This window comes from Astatotilapia calliptera, chromosome 3 (assembly GCF_964374335.1).
Source record: "Astatotilapia calliptera chromosome 3, fAstCal68.1, whole genome shotgun sequence".
Classification (NCBI taxonomy): Eukaryota; Metazoa; Chordata; class Actinopteri; order Cichliformes; family Cichlidae; genus Astatotilapia; species Astatotilapia calliptera.
The window spans coordinates 60,231,249-60,258,592 of NC_137424.1; the positions used below are offsets into that span (position 1 = coordinate 60,231,249).

Genomic DNA, 27,344 nt, shown 5'->3' on the forward strand with positions numbered 1-27,344 from the left:
CCACATGAAGGGATGTCCCTTAATGCAGGAGAAATTATCTCCACGAAAAGGAACGGTTTCGGCCATCGCACACTAGAACAAATTCGCCTCTTAAATAAAAATGAAAAAAGGTTACCTTAAATGCATCATGTTTTTAATTTGCAAGTTCATAAGCATTTTGATAAGCATCCTGAAACATTGCATAAACAAGCATAAGCAGAAACATTGTTTCAGTGACAAGATATAGGCGGCAATCACTTTTTGGCAGGCTTAAAATGGCATATTATGGGTATTAATGATCCTTTAAAAGTTATTCAGGATTTCTTAGAGACTGTTTGGGATATGATGTGCCACATATCATCCTTTTGGATGATACCCAACAAGTTTGAAGCCGAAATATTGTTTCAGTGACAAGTTATAGGCCACAATCACTTTTTGGTAGCGCTAAAATGCCATGTTCTCAGTCGTTATTCTGAACAAACAAGAAAGAGTCATGGTGATACTGGTACAATAGGTCTTTATTGTTTTAACTACTATTCGACAGTCTTATAACAAATATGAACAACGAGAGTAGACATACTAAACCTGTAGGCATTAATTATTCCATCGTGATGCGTGTAGTCATTCGTGAATGCGATACACACTGAAAGCAACCTTCTGATAAGCGTCATAATTCGGTTACAAGAAACGTTTAAGCTCCATAAATGCATACCTTTGCCTAATAACAAAGGCATAAATGTGTTTGGGTTTTTCCCCCCCACGTTATATCAGTTGCACGGAAGTAGCTGGCAACGCAAGTAATCCGGGCGCTGCAGCTTTAAGCAGCTGCGCGCGCTGCCGCGGACGGCAATCAGTTTCTGGCAGACAATCACTTTTTGGCACAACACCGGGAACGAGCTCACAAAGAGCACGCGCATTTTTTCCGGTCCGGAGCTGTAGGAGAAACACAAGTTAACTCAGAGACACAGACTGATGCGACAAAACCAGTAAGTAGGTGTACAGCGTACACTGTAGTGTTTAGCACACAGGAGTATTAGCTTATTACGTACACGTTGGTAAGCTGTCTTGTTGCAACTGACGAACTGAAACAAACGAGCAAACAAACAGCGCGACAAACATTACCTGTCCTTTTATTAACTGCACAAGTAGTGCTGGTCACAGCTGCTGGCTACCTGTGTAAGGCTGTCATGGGTCTGTAGCTCTGTCACCGTTTTAGGGAACATATTTAGTTTTAAAGTAAGTTTCCGGGCTTTTCCTGCCTTTCTGGAGGGATTATATTTCACTAAAAACGATCTAATATGCATGCCCACATAATTATGCATTATTATAAGTATAATATATTAAAAACACACGCTGTATTTTAAAGAACATACATTAAGAAGCAGATTATATTAGATTTATATTTTAAATAAGACAAAAGTTGGATTTTACAGCAGTAAAATTATTGTATCTCTACAGTTTAAAAATGTAATAAGCTTTGCCCTGCACAGAGTGGATAGTGAAACAAATGGAATCATCATAATGACATTATTTCATATTTATTACTTCCCCCTCCTCTTTGCTTTATTATTGTAGCTCTAGTAATACATAATAATGTAAGGATTCTGGATCAGCACCATGATGCCCATAGTATATACAGTATTCTGAAGAAGGTCTAAAATGTCACTGTGTGTGTGTGCATGTTTTATTTAGATGGATTTTTAAAAAAAATATTACTCAGGATATAACATTGTCCAGACATGCCTGGTAAGGACATGAGGAGGAAACAGTAGGAGCTGTGTGAGGCTACTAAAGGCAGGGCTATAACATTTTTCTGTCATCATTTTATTATAGATTAAGTGCTGGAGTTGTTAGGTGTGGATAATTAGATTATAGTTTATTGCAATAGCAAGTTGTGCCTTGTTCTCACATAGACAGCAAGTGGAGAGTGATATATGAAATGATGGGATGGAAGGAAGAAGAGAAGCAAAGAGTGATTCACAGGCAGAGCCTAAATTATTTCTCACAGTTTTTTGTTGCCTTATGGTTCCAAGCGCTGTCACCAATCTTTGCATTTTGTTATTATCTCATGACACTTGTTTAATCAGCTACCATCTCTCCTATGGACTTTTTAATGTCTACAGTCTCAGATCAACACAGCCCTGCCCTCCAGCACTATCCACAGCAACATTGTACCCATCAGGTAAAGCATCGGCTACGTTTGCTTTGCCTTGTTGCCCATATTAGATTCTTGATGAATGTGTGTTGTTGTTATTCAGCCTGGTTCAATGTGCCCCTTTTTAACTTTGAGCACCTGCCCCTTTAAACCTCTCTGCACAGCCCTGCCACACGGCAAAGGAAAATTGATAATAGTTAATTTGGCTGATTTGATTCATAAAATGTTATTAAACTGCAGCTCAGAGTAACGTTTAAAATATCCGCTTACCCTGAACCAGAGTCCACACGCTGAAAGCCGAGCACAGGATATAAGTCCACAGGAACGAAGAGTCCTCAAAGAACGAGTTGTACACAGACATGGTGGATAAAGTACACAGTCTGAATGAATGACTGAATGCTCCTCTCGACTGTGTTTCTGCCTCCTGCTCCCGAATATTCTCTCTGACACATTTTCTCTCCGCCGGTTGCTCAAATACTTTCAGTGTGTTTTGGAAATATGGGCGGATCTAAACTCCACCCCTCTCTGTGTTGATTGGCTTAAAATGACATAGCCAATACGCTTTTCCGGGTTAACTGGTATGCTTGGTGTTTCCTTGGCAATATTTGTTTACAGTTCTAGATTTTTCTTTTTTTTTTTTTTAAATTGCGGTCAGCGATTTGTCATGTGATTTTTGTTTTCAGAAAAACATCTTTGTCATGACAGATTGAATTGTTGTTAAATGTCACCTGACAACGAATGATTTTGTATATATTAAAACAGTAAAAAAAGAAAAAAAAAGTACATGTATATATAAGTATATATCAAAAGGAGGGATTTTCCAGACCAAGAAGGCTAGGCAGTGCCTGTATCACCTACGACAACTGAGGAAGTTCAGGGTCTCTCCAAAGATCCTCAGAATTTTCTATACAGGCGCTGTGGAGAGCATCCTCACACAGAACATGACATCGTGGTTTGGGAACAGCTGTGTGAAGGACCAAAAAGCTCTCCAGAGAGTGATCCGTACAGCAGAACGCTGCTGCAGGATTGCTCTCCCCCCGCTTCAGGACACCTACACCAGGAGATGCCGGACTAGAGCAGCGCAGATACTGAAGGACCCGTCCCATCCTGGCAACAAACTGTTCCAACTTCTGCAATCTGGTAGAAGGTTCCGCATCATCCAGGCAAGGACAGAGAGACTCAAGAGGAGCTTCTATCCCCAAGCCATCCGTGCCCTAAACACACACACCCGCCCTCTCACATCATCTATAACTGACTGAGACAGGACTCTTCCAGACACTAAACCAAGGCACAATGTAAAATAGTCAGATGTCTTTTCATATTAATGTACAGAATTCACCTGGTTGCTGCTACTACTGCACATTCACCCAATGTACATACTATATATATATATATATATATATATATATATATATATATATATATATATATATATATATATATATATATATATATATATTTATATGATGTTCTTCCTCTACCCCCCCCCCCCCCCCCCCCCCCCATTTTTGCACATGTCGAGGAGCGTGTCAGGCCACATTTCACTGTGTGTTATACTTGTATGACTATGCATGTGACAAATAAAGAAACTTGAAACTTGAAACTGAAAAACTAACTAAAATATAACAGGACACTGGCAAAAATTCTCGACCGTCTCATACTTCTGTTTAATCAGTTCTCTGTTTGACGTTTAGTCAGCTGTGTAAAAACCAAGGAGGAACCCACCCAGGGGATTAATAAAGTTTTATTTTATCTAATCTAATCTAATAACTTTAATCTCAGCCAAACCGATTTACTCACGAACAAACAAAACACTGAAAAAAGCCCAACAATATCATTTTTAGGTTGTCTAAGTGACTTATATATTACGTTTAACCCAAGCAGCGAAAGTCCGCGGTGATCTGAAAATGATGTGCCGGGAGTTGTGCCGTTCTCGGCCGCATCAGTAACCCTCAAGCTCCCGGCTAGCTATCGAGCTGGTGGGTAGCAGACGTCTCCGAAAACGTCGAAGCACTTTTGCAAATATGCGATATCTTGATAAACCGAGCAGATATTTGATGTTTACACAGCTACTTTCCTGAAAATATGTTAAAAGTTTATTTTGTGACCCAGAAAGATTAGTATGAGTAATTTTAAAACTTAGTAGCGGCCGCCATTGTTGGAAACTGGAGTTTGGCTGGGCTGCGCTATGAATTCTGGGATATGGTGGGCCACGAAGGACACACTCGACCCATCCTTCAAATTCGGGGAAAAGGAGGACGCATTTGTCGGCTGTCTACAAATTTGGACAGCCTTCGGTGCATCACTGTGATGTAATCGGTCTACAAATGCGTCCTCAGGAGGATGCAGCCCATGAATTTGGACAGGACCGACTTTCACAATAAGACAGGAAACAAGAACCACTAAACAAAGATGCAGACACGACACTGAGAGACAGACTAGACACTGAACAGAAACTCCAATACACATGAGAACCCAAAACCTAAGAACTGATCCCTCACCAAGAATAACAGAAACAGATCTATAATGATAATAATAATAAGCACCAGAACATCAGAAAACAATCCATAATGCAAAAATAAACCAAAATATAAGAATCTCAAAATGCTGGGTCAACACTGACCCAGAACCGTAACAAGTGCAGTTATTTCAGACAGCAGTGGTTACTGGCCTCTCTTGAGGAAGGGAGTTTTAAAAACTCAAACTTTCCTGGTTAAAGAAAGAAAGAAAGAAACTTCCCCCTTTCTGTTAGTGTAAAGACATTGAAGCTGATTCTTAAAACATCAACACTTAATGATTATTAATACAAATTAAGACCAGCCAGAGATGTCTTAAAGAAATATGTGCACTTTAATCAGTACACCTCAGTTTTGCTTCATTCAGTGTAATAGAAGACTTTCTTTGTTTATTCCTAAAACATTGTTACATTGTTACCAGTAATTATGCTCATCCATTTATGACAGCCACAGTCATTTGGATGAGCACCGCATCAGCTGATAAAGGAATCCAGACTGTGTACTGACTCAAACTGGATTCAGACAGCAGCAACAGTGATGACTCCCTCAGTCAGTAATATGGACATGTTCCTACAGCTGCAGTTCAATATTCAGGGCACAGAAATGTTCCCTGGCTTTCCCTCCATAACTAGTGCATTTCCACTCTGTTTTACTGGGGGAGTGAGTGCAAGAGTCTGATAGCTTGTTGGAAATAAGATATCTCGCAGTGTGGAAGATCGGGTGAACTTGATGATGTGGTTAGAGCTGTGTAGGGCAGTGCAGTCGTGTGTCAGGAGAGTGAACAACAGTGGGCTGAGAACATAACCCTGAGGAGCTCCTGTGCTCAGCCTGATGGTGCTGGAGATGTTGCTGCCGATTCGGATGGACTGAGGCCTGTCTGACAGGAAATCTAGTATCTAGTTGCAGAGAGAGGTGCTCAGTTTGCTGAGTTTCTCAAACTAATGGTGTTGACTGCTGAGCTAAAGTTTATGAACAGCATTCTGACATAGGTGTCTTTCCTGTCCAGGTGGGAGAGGGAGAGGTGAAGTGCAGTGGAAATGTCATCCTCGGTCAACCTGTTCGGCCGGTATGCAAACTGCAGCGGATCCAGTGAGCGGGAGAGGTTGCTCTTCACATGTGCCATGACAAGTCTCTCAAAGCACTTCATAATGATGGGGGTCAGGGCGATGGGACGGTAGTCATTCAGGAAGGATACTGAGGATTTCTTTGGCACTGGGATGATGGTGGTGGACTTGAAACACGCTGGGACGATCACCTGGCTCAGCAATGGGTTGAAAATGTCTGTGAAGACATCACTCAGCTGATCAGAGCAGTTTCTCAGTACGCGACCTGGGATGTTGTCTGGTCCAGCAGCTTTCCGTGGGTTGACCTTGATGAAAGCTCTTCTCACATCGGCTGCAGGCAGAGAAATGGTCTGGTTGGTGGTGGGGGGCATGTCTTTCTTCGCTTGTATGTTGTTCAGTCCATCAAACCATGTGTAGAACTTGGTGTGAGGGAGAACTGCACTGAAGGAGAAAGATGACATTGAAGAACAAGATTAAGATCTGAATATTTGTTTTTTTTCCTATTGAGGCCTGTGAGAAGCAGGATAATTAATTAAAATGATAGGACCTAATGAAGTTAAAGCGAGTATCAGAAGGTGATTTAAGTGAAAATAGCACAGTTGTAGGTGGTAAATGGGCTTCTTATTGAGTTGAAGCCTTTATGTTCATGGCCTGAGTGACACACCAATTTGTGACCACTCAGCGCTTACAAATCAGACAGGGGCGAGGTGGAGGTCAGCTGGAGGTTAAAATGCTGCTACTGTCACACACACAGTTGTCAAATCAGCCATTCAGCAGTGTCGACCTGTCTCACCATCAAACATGTTTAAGGGAGCAGAGAGAGTTTTATCTCCGACTTTATCTCACAGGAAATTTCAACACTTGAGCGTTGGCTGGTGTTTTGCATCTAAGTCAAATACATGAGAGGACTTCAGAGGACGACTGAGGGGCCAACATACACTTAGAAATGTTCATGCTAATCATAAGGATAAGGCCTTTACTCAGCTTTCAGCTGTGCTCTAATGCAGCTGGTGGGGTTTTTTTTTTAACCTTTTTTTGAGAAGTAACACATCTCAATGCACCACCGCCTCCAGAGCGCTGGCATCCACCTGAGGGTTGAGTGCTGCATGAAATCAAGAGCAAAAATGCGCTGATAGAGACATTCAAGGGATTTTGAGTCACTCTGTGCTCCAGATGGTTTAGTTGTTGATTGCGTTAGTCATGACGTTAACACATCTAAGCCGCATTAAAGTGCTAACGCTAAGTAACCCCTTATACAGGTCGATCTGCGTTAACTCATCATGAGTTTGCCACATTAACGCGGGTATGCCGTTAACGTCGTATTAACGAGATTAACACTGACAGCACATGTTTAAGCTGCTGTCAAATTAATCACATAATTCTTATATGATATTCTTAATACAAGCTGTGGTATAAGTAAGGTGGAATTGAGCAGTGATTTATTATTTGATATAGAAACAACAATGTCTTCACTAAACCTCTCGCCCTCTACTTCACGAGTAAATAGATACCTTCTCTTTAGAGCTCATGTTGTTAGGCTGCTCATTTACTGCATCTATATGGCAGAACAAGTCAACACCATGGCACATGTCTAATGCAAAAGTTCATACATGCACACAGTGACAGCTGTTCTCTCAGGCACATTGATAATATAGAAATACGAGGAAATCGCCAATAGAGTCAATGGACATGACAACTGCATTTGTTCTCCCTGACCGAGAAACACAAGTGATTCCAAATGCTGGGCCAACAGCCCCCTGTTGGACCATAGAGGTACTGCAGGTTTGATAGCTGATTGTTAGTACGGACAGCGAACAAGAGAGGTGAAGAAGAGAGTGGATGTAGAGTGGGGTGGGTAGAGACCAGTTTTAGGGACGATTTGTGACAGAATGACAGCAGCAAGAGTGAAAGAGAAGTTTTACAAGATCATATTGAGAGCTGTTATCATTCATGGTGTAGAGACGGTTGCCAAAACTTTATTACGAGTAAGCAGAACAAAGAAAAATTTGAAATGAGTACATCAGAGACAAAGTTGCAGATACAAGGTTGAGATGTTTTGGACAAGTGCAGAGAAGGGATTTTTTTTTTGAATGAATGCTTTATTGGCCATATGCAGGTTGGCCCGCAGAGGAATAGAACCTTACACACACAACAAAGACATCACATGGGAATACAAGTCGGAGATCGGCAGCGTTACAGAGAAAACACTGAAAAAGTACACAACAATGGGAAAGTACAAGAGGAAAATAAGAGACCTCTACTGATGCTGGGCACCTATGGGAGGACAGCATGAGAACAGGAAACAAAAAAACTCCTCTGCACAGAGAGCACATAAATGTCCACATTACAACATTGGAGCACGTGACAAGCCACAGGGTTGGGTAGGGGGTGAGGAGGGATGGTGGACATACTGGATAAAGGATGTTGAAGATGGAGCTGCAAAACAGGAGGACAAGAAGAAAAGCGCATAGAAGACTCACGGGTGTAGTGAAGGAGTGAAGGATGCCGAGACAGGATGAGATGGAGTGAGACGATCTGCTGTGGCAAGAAACAAGATGAAAAGAGAAGTGTGACAGAGTGTCATCATGGCTGTTAGTGGACGAGATCCAAAGGAATAAAAAGAAAACAAAGGAGGAAATAGTTCAACTTCAGCTCTTGTTATGATCAAAGATGCTCCGTTTTCAAACTGGCCCACTGTGGTCTTACGTTTGGAAATATCTGACTTAAATGTACGTTGGACTTGTTTCTCTAACGTGATCACATGATCACACATCTAACCAGCATAAAAACTGCTACAGCAGATAAACTGCAACTACTCAGAAACTTGGACTTTCTGGCAGAGAACAAAGAAACATTTTCTTCTTCACATAAATCACGAGCATGAAAAAGATAGAAGTATAAGAAACCTTCAAAAAAAGCAGCTTGGTTCCTTCACGTTCGTGTGGAATTACAGACCAGGGGAATTTTTAGTCTTGAAATCATGTATGACTCATGCGTCTGGCTGTGATGATGTCTCCAGCTCAAAAGCCTTTAATGGTAAAATGAGACATGAGCTTCATTGTCTGATTTTGGTGCTTGCTGAATAGATAAGAGGCACAGCTGCAACTACAACAGAAAAGCTCAATCCTAAGGCCTCCACCACACAGCCATAGGGACTGGGTGGAGACTGCTTGTAAACCACCAGTCTATATGGAAAAGTGAGCATTCCCAGACTAGTTAGGCATGGTTGATGGAGTCTGCTTGCTGTTTGTAGGTGAAATTAGCTGTAAAGTTGATTCCACACTGAACGCCTCCTTTGTGATTGATTTGGAAATCCTCACCTTGGAAATAAAAGTCTCACATTAAAAAAATGTGTTGATATAACTTTTGCTTCAATAAGGAGAGATCATTAGAAGTAATTAAACATAATGAAAGATGACTGGACTCGAGTAATGATGTCGTATTGAGTTTTACAGCGTGGGAGAGTGGGAATGATAGAAAGAATATACTAACAGAGAAATGCCTGGGGAAGCAGACCGATGACAGAACATGATCTCCTTCTAACCTTCTGTACTGAACACATGCATAAACGTTATTTAGGAGGTGAATGCTTTTCAAGTTTCATTAAAAAAACATCTTCCATACAAAATCCAGCAACCATAGCATCTGTTAGCTACTTTAACAATTGCAGGAAGGTTTTAGTGCAGACCAGTTTCACGGAGTGATATCCAGCAATCGGATGTAATGGATTTTCCAAGTAATGACTCATGACTAACCAGCACAAAATCTGGAAATACTCGGATATTTGGCCTTCCTGGCAGAACAAAGAAACATCATTAAAAATGGTGACATGCCATTAGTGAGATGAAATTATTGGCACGTCTTTTAGCTTTACCAGCAACAATGTTTTGAGGGTAAATTCACTTGAAGAGAAAAGCGGAAAATGCAAACATTTGTCTTCTCATTTCTCAGCACAAATGCTCTGAAGAATAACATCCGGCACCTTCTTTTGTTTCTGATTGGATATGATGGACAAAAGCAGTGTTTGTTATTTTCATTCTAATGTGGACTATCAGTGACCGTCCATCTGTGCCAATAGATCCACCTTTGTGCTCATTAACCATTCGAAATGTGATCACGGTGCACCATGTTACAAAGTCAACAGCACACTAAAGTTAGGCTAGGTTAGAGTGCAGTTGTTTTTCCATAAGCTCTGCTTTTCACAGATCACACAATTGTTCTTGGCTCATGAACCATAACATCACGAAGGATCACATGCTCATCACCTTCTGATGGGGAGACAGAGGATGGAAAAGTAACATCAGAGATTTTGGGAAAACTCCCAAATCATTCAGGCGACCCGACCACCAGCAGCAGTTTCAGCAACACTCAACAAGCCTAAGAATCTTTGCACAGAAGCAACTCAGGCATAGTGATGAGTGAAAGCTGTGTTTTATGTGGTTGATAAATGTGCGGAATGAATGTGTGTGTGAATGAGTGAATGAGGCTTGTAGTAGACGGTCTTTTGAGGGCTCAATTAGGTACAAACACAGAGAAGATTCATGGATGTAGTGAAGGAGGACATGTAGATGGTTGGTGTGACAGAGGAGGATGCTAAGGACCTGGTGAGATTACTAATCTTACTTTGTTATGCTTTGCTAGGAAAGCAAAAAAAAAAAGATCAATCTATTTTACAGGAGTATCAAACATCAGACATGTCTATGAAGGTGAGCTGCCAGGTGAGGTGAGCTGTTCTACTGAAAGTGCTTTCAGCAGAATACCAGCACCTTTGGTGAACTGCAGCCATGCTAGCAACTGTGACATCCTGATAGTTTTGATGTGCAAGCAGCTCTGAAGCAGTGCTGAGTTAGCAAATAATGGCACAGCTCCTGTGATGAAGTGATAAAAATGTGCAGCTGCACTCTTGAAAGAGACAACATCAGTCTGAACCTGACACAGTGCATCGATCACTGATTACAGCCCGCAGTCTACGATCAGGAGACAAAGACTCATTTTCACATATTTGCATCGTCGTTTGAGGGTTTTTGTGTTGCATTTGAGTTTCAGGCTTTTTCGATTCTCTGTCGCAAATTTGTGTAACATTGAACTTTAGTTTCAGGTTTATTATTTTAATTCTTGTTCCTGATTAGTTTTAAATGGAGTTCGGGTGCAGAGGAGTGATAGTGGATAGAGAAGATTCATGGATGCTGTGAAGAAGGACACACAGTGTGACAGAGGACGATGGCAGGGATAACCAAAAAGAAGAAAGAGAAGAAGAGCCGGCATCTTCACTTCCTGACTCTGAGTCGACCTCCTTTTAGCCCATCTCCCCAGTTCATGACATAGGCCGTCATCTCTCCTTGCCCATTGCCGGCATGCCACAACCTCTCCACCATCTTAGCCTGGCCCTGAACGTGTGGAGGCCTGCTGTTCCCAAGCCCATTGGTGCCGACTCAGCATCTGTTGCTGTGCAGCCTTAGCACGAGATAAGCACAGGGCCTGCTTCTCTGCTCCGCCCCGACATCCCGCTGCTCTGAGAAGCATCAGCAGTCAGGGCCTCTGAACTTTTACATGTTTAAACTTTTGAATTCCGGTTTGTTTTTTGTTTTATCCTGTTTGAATTCACTGTTTCTTCTAGTGTTTTTAGTTCCCTCTGTGACTAAGTACTTTTACCATGAGGTCTTCTTCAGTGTTAGATGTTTATTTCCTGTTCCACTTAAGAGATTAGTCTTCTTTCATGTCTTACGTTAGTTTTTCCTCGTTCCTTATGATCTTCTGCTCCTGATTTTGATCTGTGTGTAATTATTCTAACTTGTGTCTCATTCACCTCCAGTCATTCCCTAATTAGTCCTTGGTGTTTATATATGTCCCACTGTTCACTTTCTATGATCTGTTGCTGTGTATGTTTAATCCTTGCATGTCTGTGTGGGTTTCCATCTGAAATGGCTCTTGACACTAAATTTAATCAAAAACTAACAATTATCCAACAAAATACAAACAAAAATAAAAAAACATTTATGGTCCAGTTGATTTTTATCCATTAAAGAAAATTTCAAAAATCACTTCCCTTCAGTTTTCTTCACAGATCACATTTGGATGAGCTCTTGGTTATCACGTGACCAGATGCGTTTGGCACATATTTATTCAAACCATGTTCAAAGAGTAAAGGCAGGACAGAACAAACACACAACAAAGCAAAACAGGACCACGTTCACATATTTACACACACTTTGACATTTGAGGTGTCAGAAAAAGACACATCCTGCACAAACAAGTTTTTAACACATTTAGAACAGGAGATGATTACGGCAGGAAGCTGTGGTCACTGTGACGCTAACAAAAAGTAGAAAGCATGCGGCACCCCCCAGGTTTATCAGCCTGTCTGTCAGTGCACGAGCAGCATGGAGATAGCAACACTGTGTGCTGTTATTGGTGAGTAAAAGTGTGTTGGAGCGCTCTCATTTAGTGCAAAAGCACTAACTGTCTTCTTCTTTATGAGCAGAATCTATATGTGTGTTATATGTTATATGTTATGTATATTACATGTTATATTATAAATTATATTTTTCAATGGCTCATAAATGTTACTCTGCATATCATAGATTTTCAGTTATCTTGTTGTTACAACCATAATTTATCAATTAAAGATGCACTCATTGTTGTCTTGAAGCTGCCATGTAATTACAAGGTTGCTATAAGTAACAGCAAATGATTGTTGTATTGTTTAGTAACGGCTCAGTAACTTACTGCATGTAACTACTAAGTAATTGCCAGAATTACAAAGTGTATTTTAATTTGTGCGTTTAGGTTTTTCTTGACCGCTGATTTTAGTTTCGGAGCTGATTGCTTGTCTCAGTTTAGATTTGATCACATTAAGTATTATTATTTCAAAGGTTGTGTGGGTAAGTATTTGTCAGGGTCAAAAATTTTAAAGTTCAGAAAAACAATTATAATACAAAACTGTGATTTTTGAATGCAGGCGAGTCACAGTCATGCACGCGAATAATCTCAGTAAACCTGCATGTCAAAGCCTGTTTAGGCTGGTTGCCATGGCAAATTTGTCCAAAAAAGCTTAAGTTTAAAAACATTTCACGTGTATTTTTCTAAATTTTAAAATTATTTTTTAAGCGCACAATATCATTCTGTTGGTTTCTTTGTTTTGGTCAAGTTTAATTTCCTCTTTTCAAAATTTCTGTTATCTATTTTTTTCCCCCATATTTAATTTCATTTGTTGTTGTTGTTTCTTTTGGGACAAAATGTAAAAAACTCATAACTAATAAAAATCAAAAGTCAGAATTTTATTTTTAAAGGTCAAGGGCAGTCTGTCTTTGCTATTGTGTGTTCCCACTAACGGCATTTAGTGTGATGTGTTGCTCCTCTATCTGAGATCGTGGGTGGCACATGAAGCTTCGATTGCATCCAGTCTACGTTTGCTACTGTAGCTCGCTGCAGCCGCTAACCGCATCACATTGTAAACAGGTAGCCATTCTGCCTTAGGCCGGGGTTTCATTACAGCCACATGCTAAACAGACACATTTTAATCCAAATAACATCCGCAGTGAAACAGCATCTAAAGCAGGCGTCTATGCATCGCCCAGCTTTCACGGTCGCTCCTTTCTGCAAGCGCATTAACAACATAAACTTAAGTTTGCCATCATTTCTCTTTTTGTTTTGCAGCTTCACTCAGAATCATTCCTAACAGATCCCAGTTCTTCCAGTATGAGTCCGTCTCCATGAGCTGTGGGGGGCAGGAAAACTCTTCAGAGTGGACAGTTAAGAGGAGCACGTCCTTATACATAAACACAACATGTCCCTCATCCTCAAATGGAATAGATGAATCTCACTGCAACTTCAGTGACATTTATCCAGCAGACAATGGAGTTTACTGGTGTGAGTCTGCAATGGGAGAGTGTTTTGATGCCATCAACATCACTGTCACAGGTGAGCTTTGATCAACAAATCATGAGTTGTAGCCATTAGTGACTCAAAGCACCTGAAAAGCTTCTACACGTTTACAGATAACATCATCGTGAAGAAGCAGCTCTTTTTGTGCCAAGTAAGCAGGATGTTTTAATTCACCACAAAAACCACAACATTCACCATCTGAAGTTTGATCGTGTCCCACTGTAATCATATAAATTTTATTTAACTCATGAACTATTCTACACAGGCCTCAACTGACTCCAGTTATTTGCTGCAATGCCATATGCTGCTTCTGATATGTGAAGCATTTGGTTAAAAGGTTTGGTTCACATTCACGTGTTTTTATACATTTTTATTTGAATTTTCCAAATCTTTAACAGAAAAAAATAGGGGTAAGGACAGGTGATAACAGATATCTGTTTTAAGAGCACAGGTCACCGTTTACAAATGCAGATAAATGGAAAAAGTACTAAAAGCTTAGTTGTCAACACAGCTAATGGTTTCTGGTTGCATTTCTGTCAAATACTTATTTCATCTCCACATGGATTGGTTATCTGCAAAATACCCAATCAAGTCTTGCTTACAGAAAGAAAGAAAGAAAGAAAGAAAGAAAGAAAGAAAGAAAGAAAGAAAGAAAGAAAGAAAGAAAGAAAGAAAGAAAGAAAGAAAGAATAAAGAAAACAAAAAAAAAAGACAACAACTGGTAGATAGAACAAGGATTGCATCAGAAACATAACCCGATGCTGCAAGGGGAGTCTGAACTAAACGTTTTATGTTTCAGCTGGTTCTGTGATCCTGGAAGGTCCTGCCCATCCTGTGATGGAGGGAGACACTGTATCTCTGCACTGTAGACACAATGCAGGCTCATCCTCCAATTTCACTTCTAATTTCTATAAAAATGATGATCTCATTGGGAGCAGCTCTACAGGAAACATGACCATCCACAGGGTTTCCAAATCACATGAAGGACTCTACAAGTGTAACATCACTGGAGTTGGAGAATCACCAGACAGCTCACTGGTGGTTGTTTCTGCAGGTGAGCAGAAAACATAAAGAGTTATAACATCTTACTGTGAGCATGATGGATTCATACTAGAATCCAGATATGGTTGTTTTACATGACAAAGTTCTACTTTTGTGCTTCTATGCTATTGTGCATTTTTGTGCAACCACCAAAATATGGTTATTTTTCCAATTTTACCCAGTAAGTATTGATCAAATCTGAACATAAGTACATCCAGACACCTTACCCACACAACATTAGTTTAGTTTGGTTAAAAAGTGTAAAGGAAGGACTTTTCCTTCTTCAACTGTTCATTCAGTTCCAAAATATGCACAAGTTTTAAAGACCCGAATCCCCCTTTTTATGTTTGTCTTTATAAAAAATTGTTAGTCAGCAATCTTTAAGAAAACTGCTGACTGAGTTCAAATGATGGATTTGTATCAACCACCAACCACTTGAGTGTTTTTCTATAGAAACTGTTTACTTTAAAGGACTGTTACAGCGTCATGAGAAGTGCACTTGTTTGATGTCCTACCTGAAGGGTAGATCCTGTGTGCTGTCAGCCAAGTTTAGCACAAAAAACCCTGCTGGACGTTTATACAAAGGCCTGTGGGTCTGCATTTAGGCCAATGTGTGGTATTTTTGTTTTGAAGCAGGGAGTCCTGACTCGTCGTCTGATTCTTCCCCCCGAGTGATTCTTCCTGTGGTGGGTGTCTGCCTCATGCTGATTTTGCTGATGCTGCTCTGCCTCTGGAGGAGCCACAAAGGTCAGCATGTTTTGATGTAAATAAAAAAAAGAAATGACATTTTACATCCTGTTGCTACAATGTCACTTTCACCGTGTGTAGAATTCCTTTCTCTTGGTCTCGGTTAAAAAAAACATCCCCCAAGAATAAAACTAAAATCTGCTGCACTCACACGAGAGTCCGGTCCTACCTCCTCCTACTCTGTTCATTTCATAAAGGCAACACTACAGATACATCCAGGTCATTTCAATCAAACCTTCTTAATCCTGTAACCCTGACACTTTTAGAGCAGTCAGCCTTTGATTTCTCCAAACATTCCTGTGACTGTTTGGATTGTTTGACTGGAGAGACATTTAACGATTCGTCATCTGCATAAGTGTGGTGGCTAATACTAAACAATCTGCTCGAGATAGCATTTCTGTAGAAAACAGCAGGACAAAGATAGAGACCTGACAAATACTGTGAACAAAATCTGGAACAGAGGATGCAGGGGTGAGCAATTCATTTTCCAAATGGACACAAACTGGTGGTGATAAGAGTTGGGATCGCAGCACATGGTCACTCCTCCTTCAGCCTTGTTCTGTTGGCGTTTTTTTCCTGTTGAAAGGGAGTTTTTTTTTCTTGCCACAGTTGCAAGTGATTACTGATAGTGGGACTCATTTAACTGTTGAATAGTGTAGACTCGTCTTTACCTTACGACATGAAGTGCCTTTATGTGCCTGTTGTTGTTTTTGATGCTGTAAAAATAAACCTTAATTTAACTGAAAATGAATCAATGCTGGAATAGTGATTTGCACTATTGCCTCACAGCAAGAAGGTCCTGAGTTCGACTCCACCAGCTGGCCAGGGCCTTTCTGGGTACGCCAGCTTCCTCAAGCAGTCCAAAGACATGCAGTTAGGTTAAATGGCAATTCTCAATTGCCAGTTAATTGTGAACTGCCCATGTAAATACCAATCTGGTTGTGTTAGCTCTGCAACCCTAACAGGGATAAGTGGAAGGAAATGGATAGATTGTGGCCACCGTTCTCTAGATGAACTACTGTGACAGATCCTCTAATCTCAGCCCAGATTTCCCCATTGTGCAGGAGATCAGAATAACCAAATGTCTCAAAACTAGCTTTCAAATCATTATCAGGTCACCTTTGTCACCTGATAAAAAGTAGTTAATAAGAAACCACTAATGCTGTGCAATGCATGAAATCAATAAGATATCCATCAGGAAGTCAAGGCTGGGCAGGTTCTCTGTTGAACATCTACTGTTTACATCAGGGTGGACACACACATATGCAGTTTCACTTTACTCAAAAGCTTCTTTAATGAATTTGGTGATGTTACATTGAACGACTTGTTAATAGTGAGTTTCTCTGCATTACGCATTTGAGGTTGAAGTGATGATGCATTCACTGCTCACTTCTCTATTCATTGTAACTCTTAAAGCTTTGTTTCTTTCATCAATGATATTTGACTGCATTTGTGTGCCTACAATACTGAACTGTTGAAAAGGTTAACTCATGCATCATAAAACTGCATTTTAAGCATAGTTATGGCCTTTATGAGGAAGTAGCAAACAAAAGTCTGACTCTAGCTACGCATTCATGACCTACAGGCACGCCAAAGCTACTATTATTGTGGTTGTGCATCATTGCGATATTGTGTGCAAGAATTCTAAAATTAACGTAGCCACACAATATTTACACTGCCACTTAGTTTTAACCAGTTAATACAAAACCAACACTAATAAAGTAAACTGAACAAAAAGCGGAATAAACCTACAGAAATATAGAATACTAATAAAAATATCTAACTAATGTCAGGTGATATCTGTAAATAATACTTGTATCTCTTAAATGGTGTAAGTGAGAAGGTTTACATGAAAAAAGAAGAAATTATGTTCAGAAAAACCGAAAAAGGATCTATAAATAAAGTTACTGTTGTTGGCCAAACACTGTCATTAGTTTCATGTTGTTCTTTGTACAGTTGTAAATCACCTGAATGGTTTCAGAGGTGGAACATTTACTCTCTGCAGATTGTTTTATTTTGAAAAAAAAAGATTCCCTGTGCGTTTCCTGTGGCCTACTCATCTTCATCCTGCAACGTCTGTTTCAGAGCTCAGCAGAGAAGATTCAGAATCCCACTTTGGCACATTCAAGCAGCACCTTTAAATATTATCTGAGCCTAAATATAACACAGCAGGTTTAGTGCTGGAGAGTCTAGTTCAAAAGTCATGAACAAACTGTGTCACGCAACAACTATCTGCATTCTTCACTGGGAGACACTATTGTGCCGTAGTTTCTGAAACAATAGGAGTTCTTTATGACTCTGTTATTTATAGTTCATTGCTTTTCATGAGCAATCAGAGGGTTTCCTTTTCGTCACCAAAAGGGATGAACTAGGAATGAAGAGGGAACTCCTTCCTTGTTCACCAAACAAAGTAAACACTGAACAAACAGCGACAGCTCGTTCCACTGGTCTTAGTAGATCTGTGCTCTCTTCCAGTCTAATCTTTCCCTGGCACAGTGATTTTTTTTTTAACCATAAGTGTCAAAAGAATCCTGTTCACTTATTTTCAGCAGTGTGTTTACTTTATTACGAGTTCAGTTTTCTGGATTTACATGTTTGAATCCGACTGTTGTGCGAACCCATGAAAACTTGCAGATAAAGTGAACACAGCTGGAAACTGTGAGGAAACAGAACAATAACACAAGTAACTACACTGTAACATGTATTTGAATCATGAATGGCTCCTAAACATGTTAGCAATGAATAAGTTGGTCATAAAATCACTTTTGTCAGGTGATAACTGTGGATGTGTCACTGGGAGTGGGACTGATACCATCTCAGTGTGTTAATGATAAAGGTGAGAGGTCATCCCTTCTTGTTTGTCGTCTTTACCTTACAATATAAAGAACCTTGAGATATAGATCTATCTATCCATCTATATCAAGGTGCTTTATGTTGTAAGGCAAAGCCCATGCAAAACAGTTCTGCAAAAACTGGTCATAAACTCACTGAGGTCAGGTGATCACTCCCAGTGGATCTGTCACTGGGAATGTTAGTCATCCCATGTGACACAGTTTCATAATCATGGTTTACGTAACACGTCTGATGTCAGCAGAGGGATTCCGTCTTGCTTCACTGTGCAGGGTAAACCCTACAAACAAACACAGGTAACACTTTAATGATGGGTGTTGGTTGGTGTTGACGGAGATCTGTTGCTGTTCTCACGTCACTGCTTTGTTTTCTTCGCACGTTCATTCTCCAAAAATGTGACTCAGATTCTCAAATTCATTGTTTGCTTTGTTTCCAACAGCAGTTCTATGTTTCCTTCCACATTATTACTAAAACACACTTATGTGGATCTGAGTCCAGCTGTTGTGTAACACGTGAACTGTTCTGTATTGCAGATAAAGTGAACCCTGCTGTCTCGTACACTGACATTACCGCCACACAGGAAGTGAAACCTCGTACGTTCAGAGGTAAGAACATAAAAACTCACTCACATACTCACAGTTCTCTCTTTTATTGCAGGCTTCTGTGTCTGACTGAATTTAAAGGCCTCTTTGATATAAAACTGTAAATAATGAGAATAAAAACAATCACCAGCGTTCACATGAGATTTTAAACTAAAGGACAAGCTGCACTAAACTTTAGTTCTCACAGCATAAACACTGTAAACTCACTCTGTCATTTCCTCCACTATGTACTGAAGACTGTGTGAAGTCATGTGCATGTTGTTGTTATCTGCCTAGAAACAGAAGACCTCTGCACTGTTACTGGTTAACTGTCACCATAGTTACAAACATAATGCTTTAGTACGTGCTCCAGACTCCGCCCTCTAGTTTTACTGTCAGTCAGCTCCTGCTGTTTCACTCAGAGACGCCCAATTGTATTTATGGTGATGAAACTGACATGCTCAGAGTTTCTGCACAGAGCTTTTATACTGAAGGAGTCGGCTGCCTTTTCTTTTACTATGATGTAAACACAGACTGGAGAGGTGCTGTTTTATAGGCAGCTACAAATGTTATGTAACACTTCAGGCTTTTGTTTATGCTGTTGAAGAACTAACATCCTGTGGGTTAAAAAAAAAGCATGCAGACTGAGCGTGGGAACCAAAAACACAATAGTTAGACAATATATGGAAAATATGTAAGTATATTTATAAAAAAACAAACAAACAGACAAACATGGTGTTTCCCTTATTGTTCACAATCTCATAAATGAAAATAAATGGCCTACAATCCTTCATATCCGAAGCCTGATGCTGTCTGTTGTGTTTCTCTTCTGTTATTGTCAAGAAAAGACACATTTCATAAAAATAGTTACCGTCAGCAAATCTTAGAGACACTGTCCTGCTGCCAGCAAAGGTTTGCATGAATAAAAAATGTAATTAACAGTCTTTAGTAAAAATATTTTGCCTGTCCTGTTTTATTGCAGGTCAAATATCAAGTTTACTGTGACATTTTCAGGGATTTTCACTTTGTGTCTGAACAGAATAAAATAGCTGCATCTTCACAAACTGAATCCTAATGTTACTGCTCATTCAGTGTCATCATTCTGCATTACTTGAAATGTATAAAACAGTGAGAACACACACTGTCCACGCTCAGTTAACATGTGACAACTTAAAAATATATTATTTTTCCACAATGAGCACACTCCTGTCTGTGCTACCATGGTGACCAGGACAAACCCAGTAACCAACTTAAACCACTGACATGGTGTTGTCATCAAACATGAAGGGAAAAAAAAACAAACTCAAATGAGCTCAGCAACAGATCTGAAACAAAAGGGTGGGACAATGTTACATGACAGGCCCTGCAAAACATACATTAGACTTTTACTGCTCCACATTACCTAACCAGGCACGCCCACTGCAGACAAACACAACTAAGCTCTCTAAGGTAAAATCACGCAAAGCCTAACACAACATCCTCCTCGCCTTTTTCGAGCCATAAACTTTATGTTTTAACATTTTATTTTCAGTAGCACAAGAATTGTTGCTTCGGTGATCAGAGCAATAAAAAAATAAAACTGTTAATGATAAAGTTCAAAACATGTGAAACACAAGATTTCTGGATCATTTTCTACAGATTCACAGCACCAACAGTTACACTTACAATCCTATTCTTATGTTCAATACAAAAATCTAAACACCATATTTTGACTTTAAATTGTTATCAATGGTAAATTGTACCTTTAGAAAAATCTATCACTGCAGATATTTTTAGCTGCAGAAGCAGGTAACATCCTGATATTAATGAGAAAAACCTGAGCCCTGGATTTTAATACACATATGGTCTTTGAGAGCAGCGGTTGAGATGTGTAAGGCACATGTAGCCCTTTTCCTACGCGACTGGACGGGGCTCGAATCTACTCAGTTTCAGTGGTTTTCCATTACAACTAAGTAGCACCTAATCCACAACGGGTCTTTATAGCTGAAAACCCAGTGATGTCATTGTGACACAAACAACACGACAATCGAGGATGTTGTTCTTTTTTTTCATGAGAGAAAATGAATTTGCTCCAATTATAAGTTTTCACAGTTTCTTATCAAATGGTAAGAATTTAAAATTAGTTTCACATGGCGCCATAGACCTCGGTCTCTCTGGCTCAGAGACAAAGGCTGCCATAGCCTGGCAGTAAACACTTCTTATTGTGGGTCACAGAAACTGAATATTAGCAACATCTGATGCCTGATATCAGCTCATGTTTCTTCTTCTGCACCTCTCTCGACATCAGCCTTATATGGTATACTTTCTGCTCCGTCTGTGCCTTTTTGTCAGACACGAGGACTACTGTGTTGTCTAAAATGTCTATGCTAATCGGTGGCATGCAGTCTGTTGACATTGACGTTTTCAGATCAACTCACATTGTAAATATTCACATTACTGGGAAACTGCCTTCATCCAGCTGCCGGTAAAAGTTCAACCATTTAGAGTTATTGGTGCTGGCTGTTACACTCATTGTCACACTGCAATTCAATGAGCTCCAGCTGCAGTTGATACGGAGCATTATCAGGGTCGATGGAGTAGGGGGAAGAAGAAAAAATAGATGTTTTTCAATAGATGTAATATCCTGAAACTGTTCAATAAACTCCACAATACACCGTCCCATAGCTGTCACATTCCACGTCACTTGTGCAGTAATGATGTCCTGTGGAAAACTTTCTAGCACCTCACGCAGTGCTGGAAAAGCTGCAGCTTAGTTTCGAAGGCTCTGATGTGCACATAGAGCTGGTTTACCACCACATCCTTCCTTTTGTGCAATGCTTGTCCCATTTCAGCCACAAACTGCCCAATTTTCTTCCTCAGAGGACAAAAAACCCCAAATCCCTGTAGTGCAGGTCTCCCACTGATCATTCTTGTGACATCTCCATACTCAGCTTGATGGTCGAGCAGGGACTGCTGAAACTGGCTGTGGTACAGGACTTTGGAACAAACTGACTGAATGGTCTGAACAGAGAACAGAACTTGCTGGTGAATCATACGGTGAAGTTTAATAAGGTTGCCTCCTTCTTCCTTTTGGTCCATATTGAGATGAAAGCATCACACAGATGCTTTAGACACAAACAAACACTGCATTGTTGTCTAGAAGCAGAGATCATTGCCGCCTCCATGTAAAAGACTTCACACAGAGAAGCAGAAATCCCCCACCACATCCGTGTCATCACTTTTAACACCTTTGAGAGATGAGACTGACGCCAACCTTTCAGTATTAAATTAATTAAAAGGGAAAAAATGCTTTCACTGCTTTCAGTTTGAACACTTTCTGAACCTGTCCTCTCTCCACAGATATGAACTCTGAGGCGTCCTTCTACTCAACACTCAGTCTGGCAAACATGTGCCAGGAAACACCTAAAGACTCCAGATTAAGTGTTTAAGCTTTTTATTTATTTATTCTTTGTATTAACGTGAAGAAATGTTTGTGGAGATTTCAAAGAATTTTCTTCAGCAGCTAAAATTTCTTGACATTTCTTAAAATTTGCACAAATCTGTCATTTTGTCACTTTCGGTCAGTTCATATCTCTTTGCAGTTGGGTTGTATATGAAATGATTGTTGTTAGTCTTTGTTGGAGGTGTGTTTACTTCAGTCATGTTACATTTTCATTTTTTTTATTGTTAAGAGTTTGTCTTTGTAGTGTCTTTGTCTTTCTTTGTCATTTTTTCCAGCGGCTTTGTAGATATCACTCTTATTTCTGTTTGTTACTTTGAAGCAACCACAAAGAGCTTGAGTAACTTTGAAGTTTTTTTGTAGTCCTAGTGGTTTTTTTGTTGGTTTGTTTTTTTGCTTTTTAAATTTTTCTGTCGAACATGTGATGTAATTTAGCAACATTGTACCAACTTTTTTCGATTTAAAGTTTTCTTTTTCTGATTTTATCTTTCTGTAGTCCGTTTCTCTTTAGAGTAGCTGTTCATTGCTCTGCAGCTTAGGGCGTTTGCATCTCTTCATCGTCTTTTTTGTGTGTTCTTTAATACACTGAACACAACTTCTGGCTCAGAAGTTTTGCTGTAAGAAAACTTTCAGTTACCCAAAAGCAAAAATGTGAATGCCTTGATTTGGAAATCAGTGCTTGTAACAGGCCTTGTACTTTCTGTTGCTACATTCAGTGATTTTGTCTTGTTATGATAGTAATGTGATCTTAACGAACAATAAAACCACCAAACCCAAGATATAGCGCAAAACCTTTTTGTTGTTTTCACAGAAGGAAGAACAGTCCATATCTTTGTTATCGATATCTCTCTGGGACTCTCCCTATTAGGCCAGAGTCTGGCTGTATCTTGTCTTTGAGCGGCTTTCTCTGTCTTTTTCTCAAGTAGAAGTCTTACTACATAAATAATGGATAACACCGATTACAGCTTGCACTGCAGAGGAATTAATTAAAGCATAAGCAATTTTGTGTTTTATAATGCTTTATTTATCTGTATTTTCTTATACTGTTTTTGTTGCAGCTCTAGTGTTCTGAAAGGTCATATAACACCAGTAAGGGGGAGACATACATACAGGTGGGACAATGAGTGATTCGGTGAAACTAAATTTTAGTATCACAACTAAAGGAAGGAAACCTTTAAGTTATTGTTAGTGTTTATGTCATGGTACCTGGGTCTGTGACCCAGGGTTTTGAGTTTTGTGAATGTTGAGGAATCTTCTAGTTTGTTATCCTTAGATTTCAGTTCCATGTTTTGCATATGTTGTCATTCAGGATTTTGTTAGTATGTGGTTAAATTATGTATGTACCGGCTCACTCCTGGTGGCCGATTGGCGGGGCCGGGCGCCTGTGGCCCGGCTGGGCTCCTTCCAGGGGGTGGGATGCCCTCAGGCCTCTGGGCCTGAAGCTCGGTCCTCTCTGGGACAGCTGGCTGCCGGCAGAGCCCGCGGGCACGCCACCCCCTCTGGCCTCTGCTCCGTAGCTGCGGGGTGACCTCTCCTTTGGGGCTCTACTCAGCTCTTCCCAGGAGGGTGGCACGGTTCCCCCCCTTTGGTGGTCCTCCTCAGGTCCTTGTACTCTTGGGCCTCTGGATATCTGGGGCCTGGATCTCCTCCTTACCTGCTTCATACCCTGGTGGACAGGGCTATGGCTCCCCCACACTCCCTAGCAGATCGTTACATGGAGAAACCTTTGGAATACAAGCATGCTGATCCACACAGGTATGCACACAGGTGTACACACGGGTATTCACAGACGCGGACTACAGCTTTCTTGGCTGCTGCCTCAAAGCACATTGTGCGCTGTCTATCTTGCGTGCTGCACAATATCGTTTATTATTTAGTATCTACTGTTATCTACTGCTAGCTAGTTTATTGTGATGGTGCTGTTTTTGTTTTTTTTATTATGTTGCTCTTTGCTGTTTGGTTTCTCTTCTGTTGTTTTTTCTCCATACAGGTGATCCAGGTGTGGTTTTTTTTGTTTTCCTTTCTTCCCCCCCTTCTCTTCTCCCCTTTGGTTTTCTTTCTCTCCTTCTCTTTCTTTCATTCTTTCTCCCTGTCCTATCCCCCAGTCATGTCTGTCCCGTTTGTAGCAACTGAAAATAAAATAAATTCATAATTATAATAAAGGCCAATCAAATGGACCAATATGGCGAACACCATGAGACCGGACAGTGTGCGCACCGCGGATGACGTCAGTGCGCACACTGTGTCTGAGGAGGATGTGCGGAAGTGCTTCAGGAAGGTGAACGCACGCAAAGCTACTGGTCCGGACGGGATTCCCGGCCGCGTCCTCAGGTCATGCGCGGCTCAGCTGGCTGGAGTGTTCACGCACATCTTCAACCTTTCCCTCTCTCTGTCTGTAGTCCCAGCCTGCTTCAAAATGGCCACCATCGTCCCTGTACCCAAATCCTCCACCATCTCCTCATTGAACGACTGGCGACCTGTAGCCCTGACCCCCATCGTAAGCAAATGCTTCGAGAAGCTGGTCAGGGACTTCATCTGCTCTGCACTACCCGACTCACTGGACCCTCTACAGTTTGCATACCGCCACAACAGGTCCACTGATGATGCCATAGCCCTGACACTACACACTGCCCTGTCACACCTGGAGAAGAGAGACACGCATGTGAGGATGCTGTTTGTAGATTACAGCTCAGCATTCAATACCATCGTTCCCTCGAAGCTGGACAGGAAACTGCAGGATCTAGGACTGAGCAGCTCCCTCTGCAGCTGGATCCTTAGCTTCCTGTCTGACAGACGCCAGGTGGTCAGACTGGGCAGCATCACCTCATCCCCCATCACGCTGAACACTGGTGCTCCACAGGGGTGTGTACTGAGCCCTCTCCTGTACTCACTCTACACCTACGACTGCACAGCCACTAACAGCTCCAACATCATTGTGAAGTTTGCGGACGACACTACAGTGGTGGGTCTTATCACCAACGGTGATGAGACGGCTTACAGGGAGGAGGTCAGCGCCCTGACCCACTGGTGTCAAGACAACCATCTCACCCTCAACGTCGCAAAGACAAAGGAGTTGATAGTGGACTTCCGGAGGTGCAGAGAAGTACACACCCCCATCACCATCAACGGCGCTGCTGTGGAGAGAGTGAGCAGCTTCCGGTTCCTTGGCGTACACCTGGCTGAGGATCTTACGTGGTCAGTACACACAAACAAAACAGTGAAGAAGGCGCAGCAGCGCCTCTTCTTTCTCAGGAGACTGAAAAGATTCGGCATGAGCCCCCGCATCCTCAGGACCTTCTATCGCTGTGCCATTGAGAGCATCCTCACTGGATGCATCACCACCTGGTATGGCAACAGCACCGCCTACAACTGCAAAGCTCTCCAGCGAGTAGTGCGGTGCTCTGAACGGATAATTGGAGGTGAGCTTCCCTCCCTCCAAGACATCTACAGGAAGCGCTGCCTGAGGAAAGCGGGGAGGATCATCAAGGACTCCAGTCACCCCAGCCATAAACTGTTCAGACTGCTTCCATCAGGAAGGAGGTTCTGCAGCATCCGGTCCCGTACCAGCAGACTGAGAGACAGCTTCTTCCATCAGGCCATCAGACTGCTGAACACGTCATAGACACCTCAGCTTCACTACTGGAACTTCAACATTATGCACTCCACACTGTATATAAATGCCACTTGTTTTGCACATATTCAACTCTGTATATTTTATTATTATTATTATTATTTTATTTTATTTTTTTACTATTTAATTTGTAAAAATGTGTATACACACACACACACACACACACACACACACACACACACACACACACACGTAGGAAAATATTTAGTATACACATCCAGAAATGCATACACTATTATATATTGTACATATATTTATTAGTTTCAGGTTGGCCATTTGCTCGTTTGTGTTGTTGTGTTTGCACATCTCTGTTGCTTGTGGGGCTCGCACACAAGAATTTCACTCGCATGTTCTGTGCCAGTGTGCCTGCACATGTGATGTGACAATAAAAAGTGATTTGATTTGATTTGATTTTGACCGAAAAAAAGAAGAGTGAGGAGGATGGAGCTGAACAGGCCAGGAAGAAAAACACAATCAGCTCTAAAAACAGTGGGATGCAGGTGGTGGGAGGAGAAAGCAAACCACTCATGACAGGAAGAGAAGAAGAAGATGATGTGGACAATAGAGAAGAGAAAAACTTTAAATCGGAAAGAGAAACACAACACGATGTTCATGAGACAGAAAGGGAGCAAGGAAGGGACACTGAGAGTCCACAAGAAAGGCGAATAAATCCATCTACTGTTAATGACAAAGAGTCTTTGATTAAGATGGAACACCAAACACAGGATATGACAGGAAGAGAAGAAAAGGATGATGTGAACAACAGTGGAAAGAAAAAGAGACAAAAGAAAATGGTCATGAAAAAAACCAAAAAGAAACAGAGCAAAGACGTGGACACTGACAGTTCAGAAACAAAAACATCTGCTGTGACTAAAACTGAGCCTCAGTTTAAAATGAAACAAGAAACACATGAAGAACAGAGCAGGAGAGGAAGACATGAAACACATAATGTGGACACCAGAGAGCAGAGAAGTAAAGATGGAGAAACACAACAAAATCAGCCTGTGACAGAAACAGTTCAAACAAGGGACACTGACAGGCCAGAAGAAAAGAGAATAAATCCATTAACTGTTAGTGACAAAGAGTCTTTGATTACAGTAGAAACACAAGACATGACAGGAAGAGAAGAAAAGGAAAAAGAGACACAACAAAATGATCATGATAAAAAACAAAAACAGGAAGAAACAGAGCAAAGAAGCAACACCGACAGTCCAGGAACAAAAACATCTGCTGTGACTGTGAATGAGCCTCAGTTTGAAATGAAACAAGAAACACATGAAGAACCACGGAGAGAAAAAGAGACACAACAAGAGCAGCTTGTAGAAAAAAAACAGATGGAGAGAAATGTTGACATGAAAGAGTCAGAAACTGAGAAAAAGAGAGCAGAGGAAAACAGTGGTGAAGTAAACAATCTTTATTCTGTGTTTATGGCACAGAAGGAGACACAGAGAGAAAAA

At 40.9% G+C, this 27,344-nt stretch overlaps 2 protein-coding genes across 9 annotated transcripts in view; one reads left to right on the forward strand and one right to left on the reverse strand.

Moving 5' to 3' along the window:
* LOC113018995 (uncharacterized) overlaps positions 1–27,344 on the reverse strand; it is a 134,981-nt gene that overhangs the window by 12,609 nt on the left and 95,028 nt on the right. The window contains exon 1 of one of the 4 annotated variants that reach the window (XM_080298709.1): positions 2,405–2,666. The exons of 2 other annotated variants lie outside the window; for them this stretch is intronic. The gene's annotated coding sequence lies outside the window, so the exon portion shown is untranslated. Of the gene's footprint in view, positions 1–2,404; positions 2,667–27,344 lie in introns of those variants that run through there. One more of the 4 variants, XM_080298710.1, reaches the window with a different exon arrangement.
* Positions 830–23,259, forward strand: LOC113018982 (uncharacterized). 5 transcript variants are annotated; one of them, XM_080298713.1, is made up of 6 exons: positions 830–965; positions 13,371–13,634; positions 14,398–14,652; positions 15,273–15,386; positions 18,770–18,841; positions 22,157–23,259. In XM_080298713.1, the coding sequence occupies exons 2-6, from the start codon at positions 13,427–13,429 to the stop codon at positions 22,243–22,245; spliced, it is 738 nt and encodes a 245-aa protein (XP_080154839.1). In that variant the 5' UTR covers positions 830–965; positions 13,371–13,426; the 3' UTR covers positions 22,246–23,259. The 5 variants fall into 5 exon arrangements, with proteins under 5 accessions (XP_080154839.1, XP_080154840.1, XP_026018232.2 ...); XM_026162446.2 differs by lacking the exon at positions 830–965 and adding an exon at positions 11,830–12,125 and having other exon boundaries at positions 15,276–15,386; XM_026162445.2 differs by lacking the exon at positions 830–965 and adding an exon at positions 11,834–12,125.

Excerpts from the sequence above, each read along its gene's own strand:
- LOC113018982 (XM_026162445.2), top strand. The coding sequence starts at position 12,095 with ATGGAGATAGCAACACTGTGTGCTGTTATTG. Across the intron at positions 13,635-14,397 it reads CATCAACATCACTGTCACAG|CTGGTTCTGTGATCCTGGAA; the intron begins GTGAGCTTTGAT and ends TTTATGTTTCAG. Across the intron at positions 15,387-18,769 it reads CCTCTGGAGGAGCCACAAAG|ATAAAGTGAACCCTGCTGTC; the intron begins GTCAGCATGTTT and ends TCTGTATTGCAG.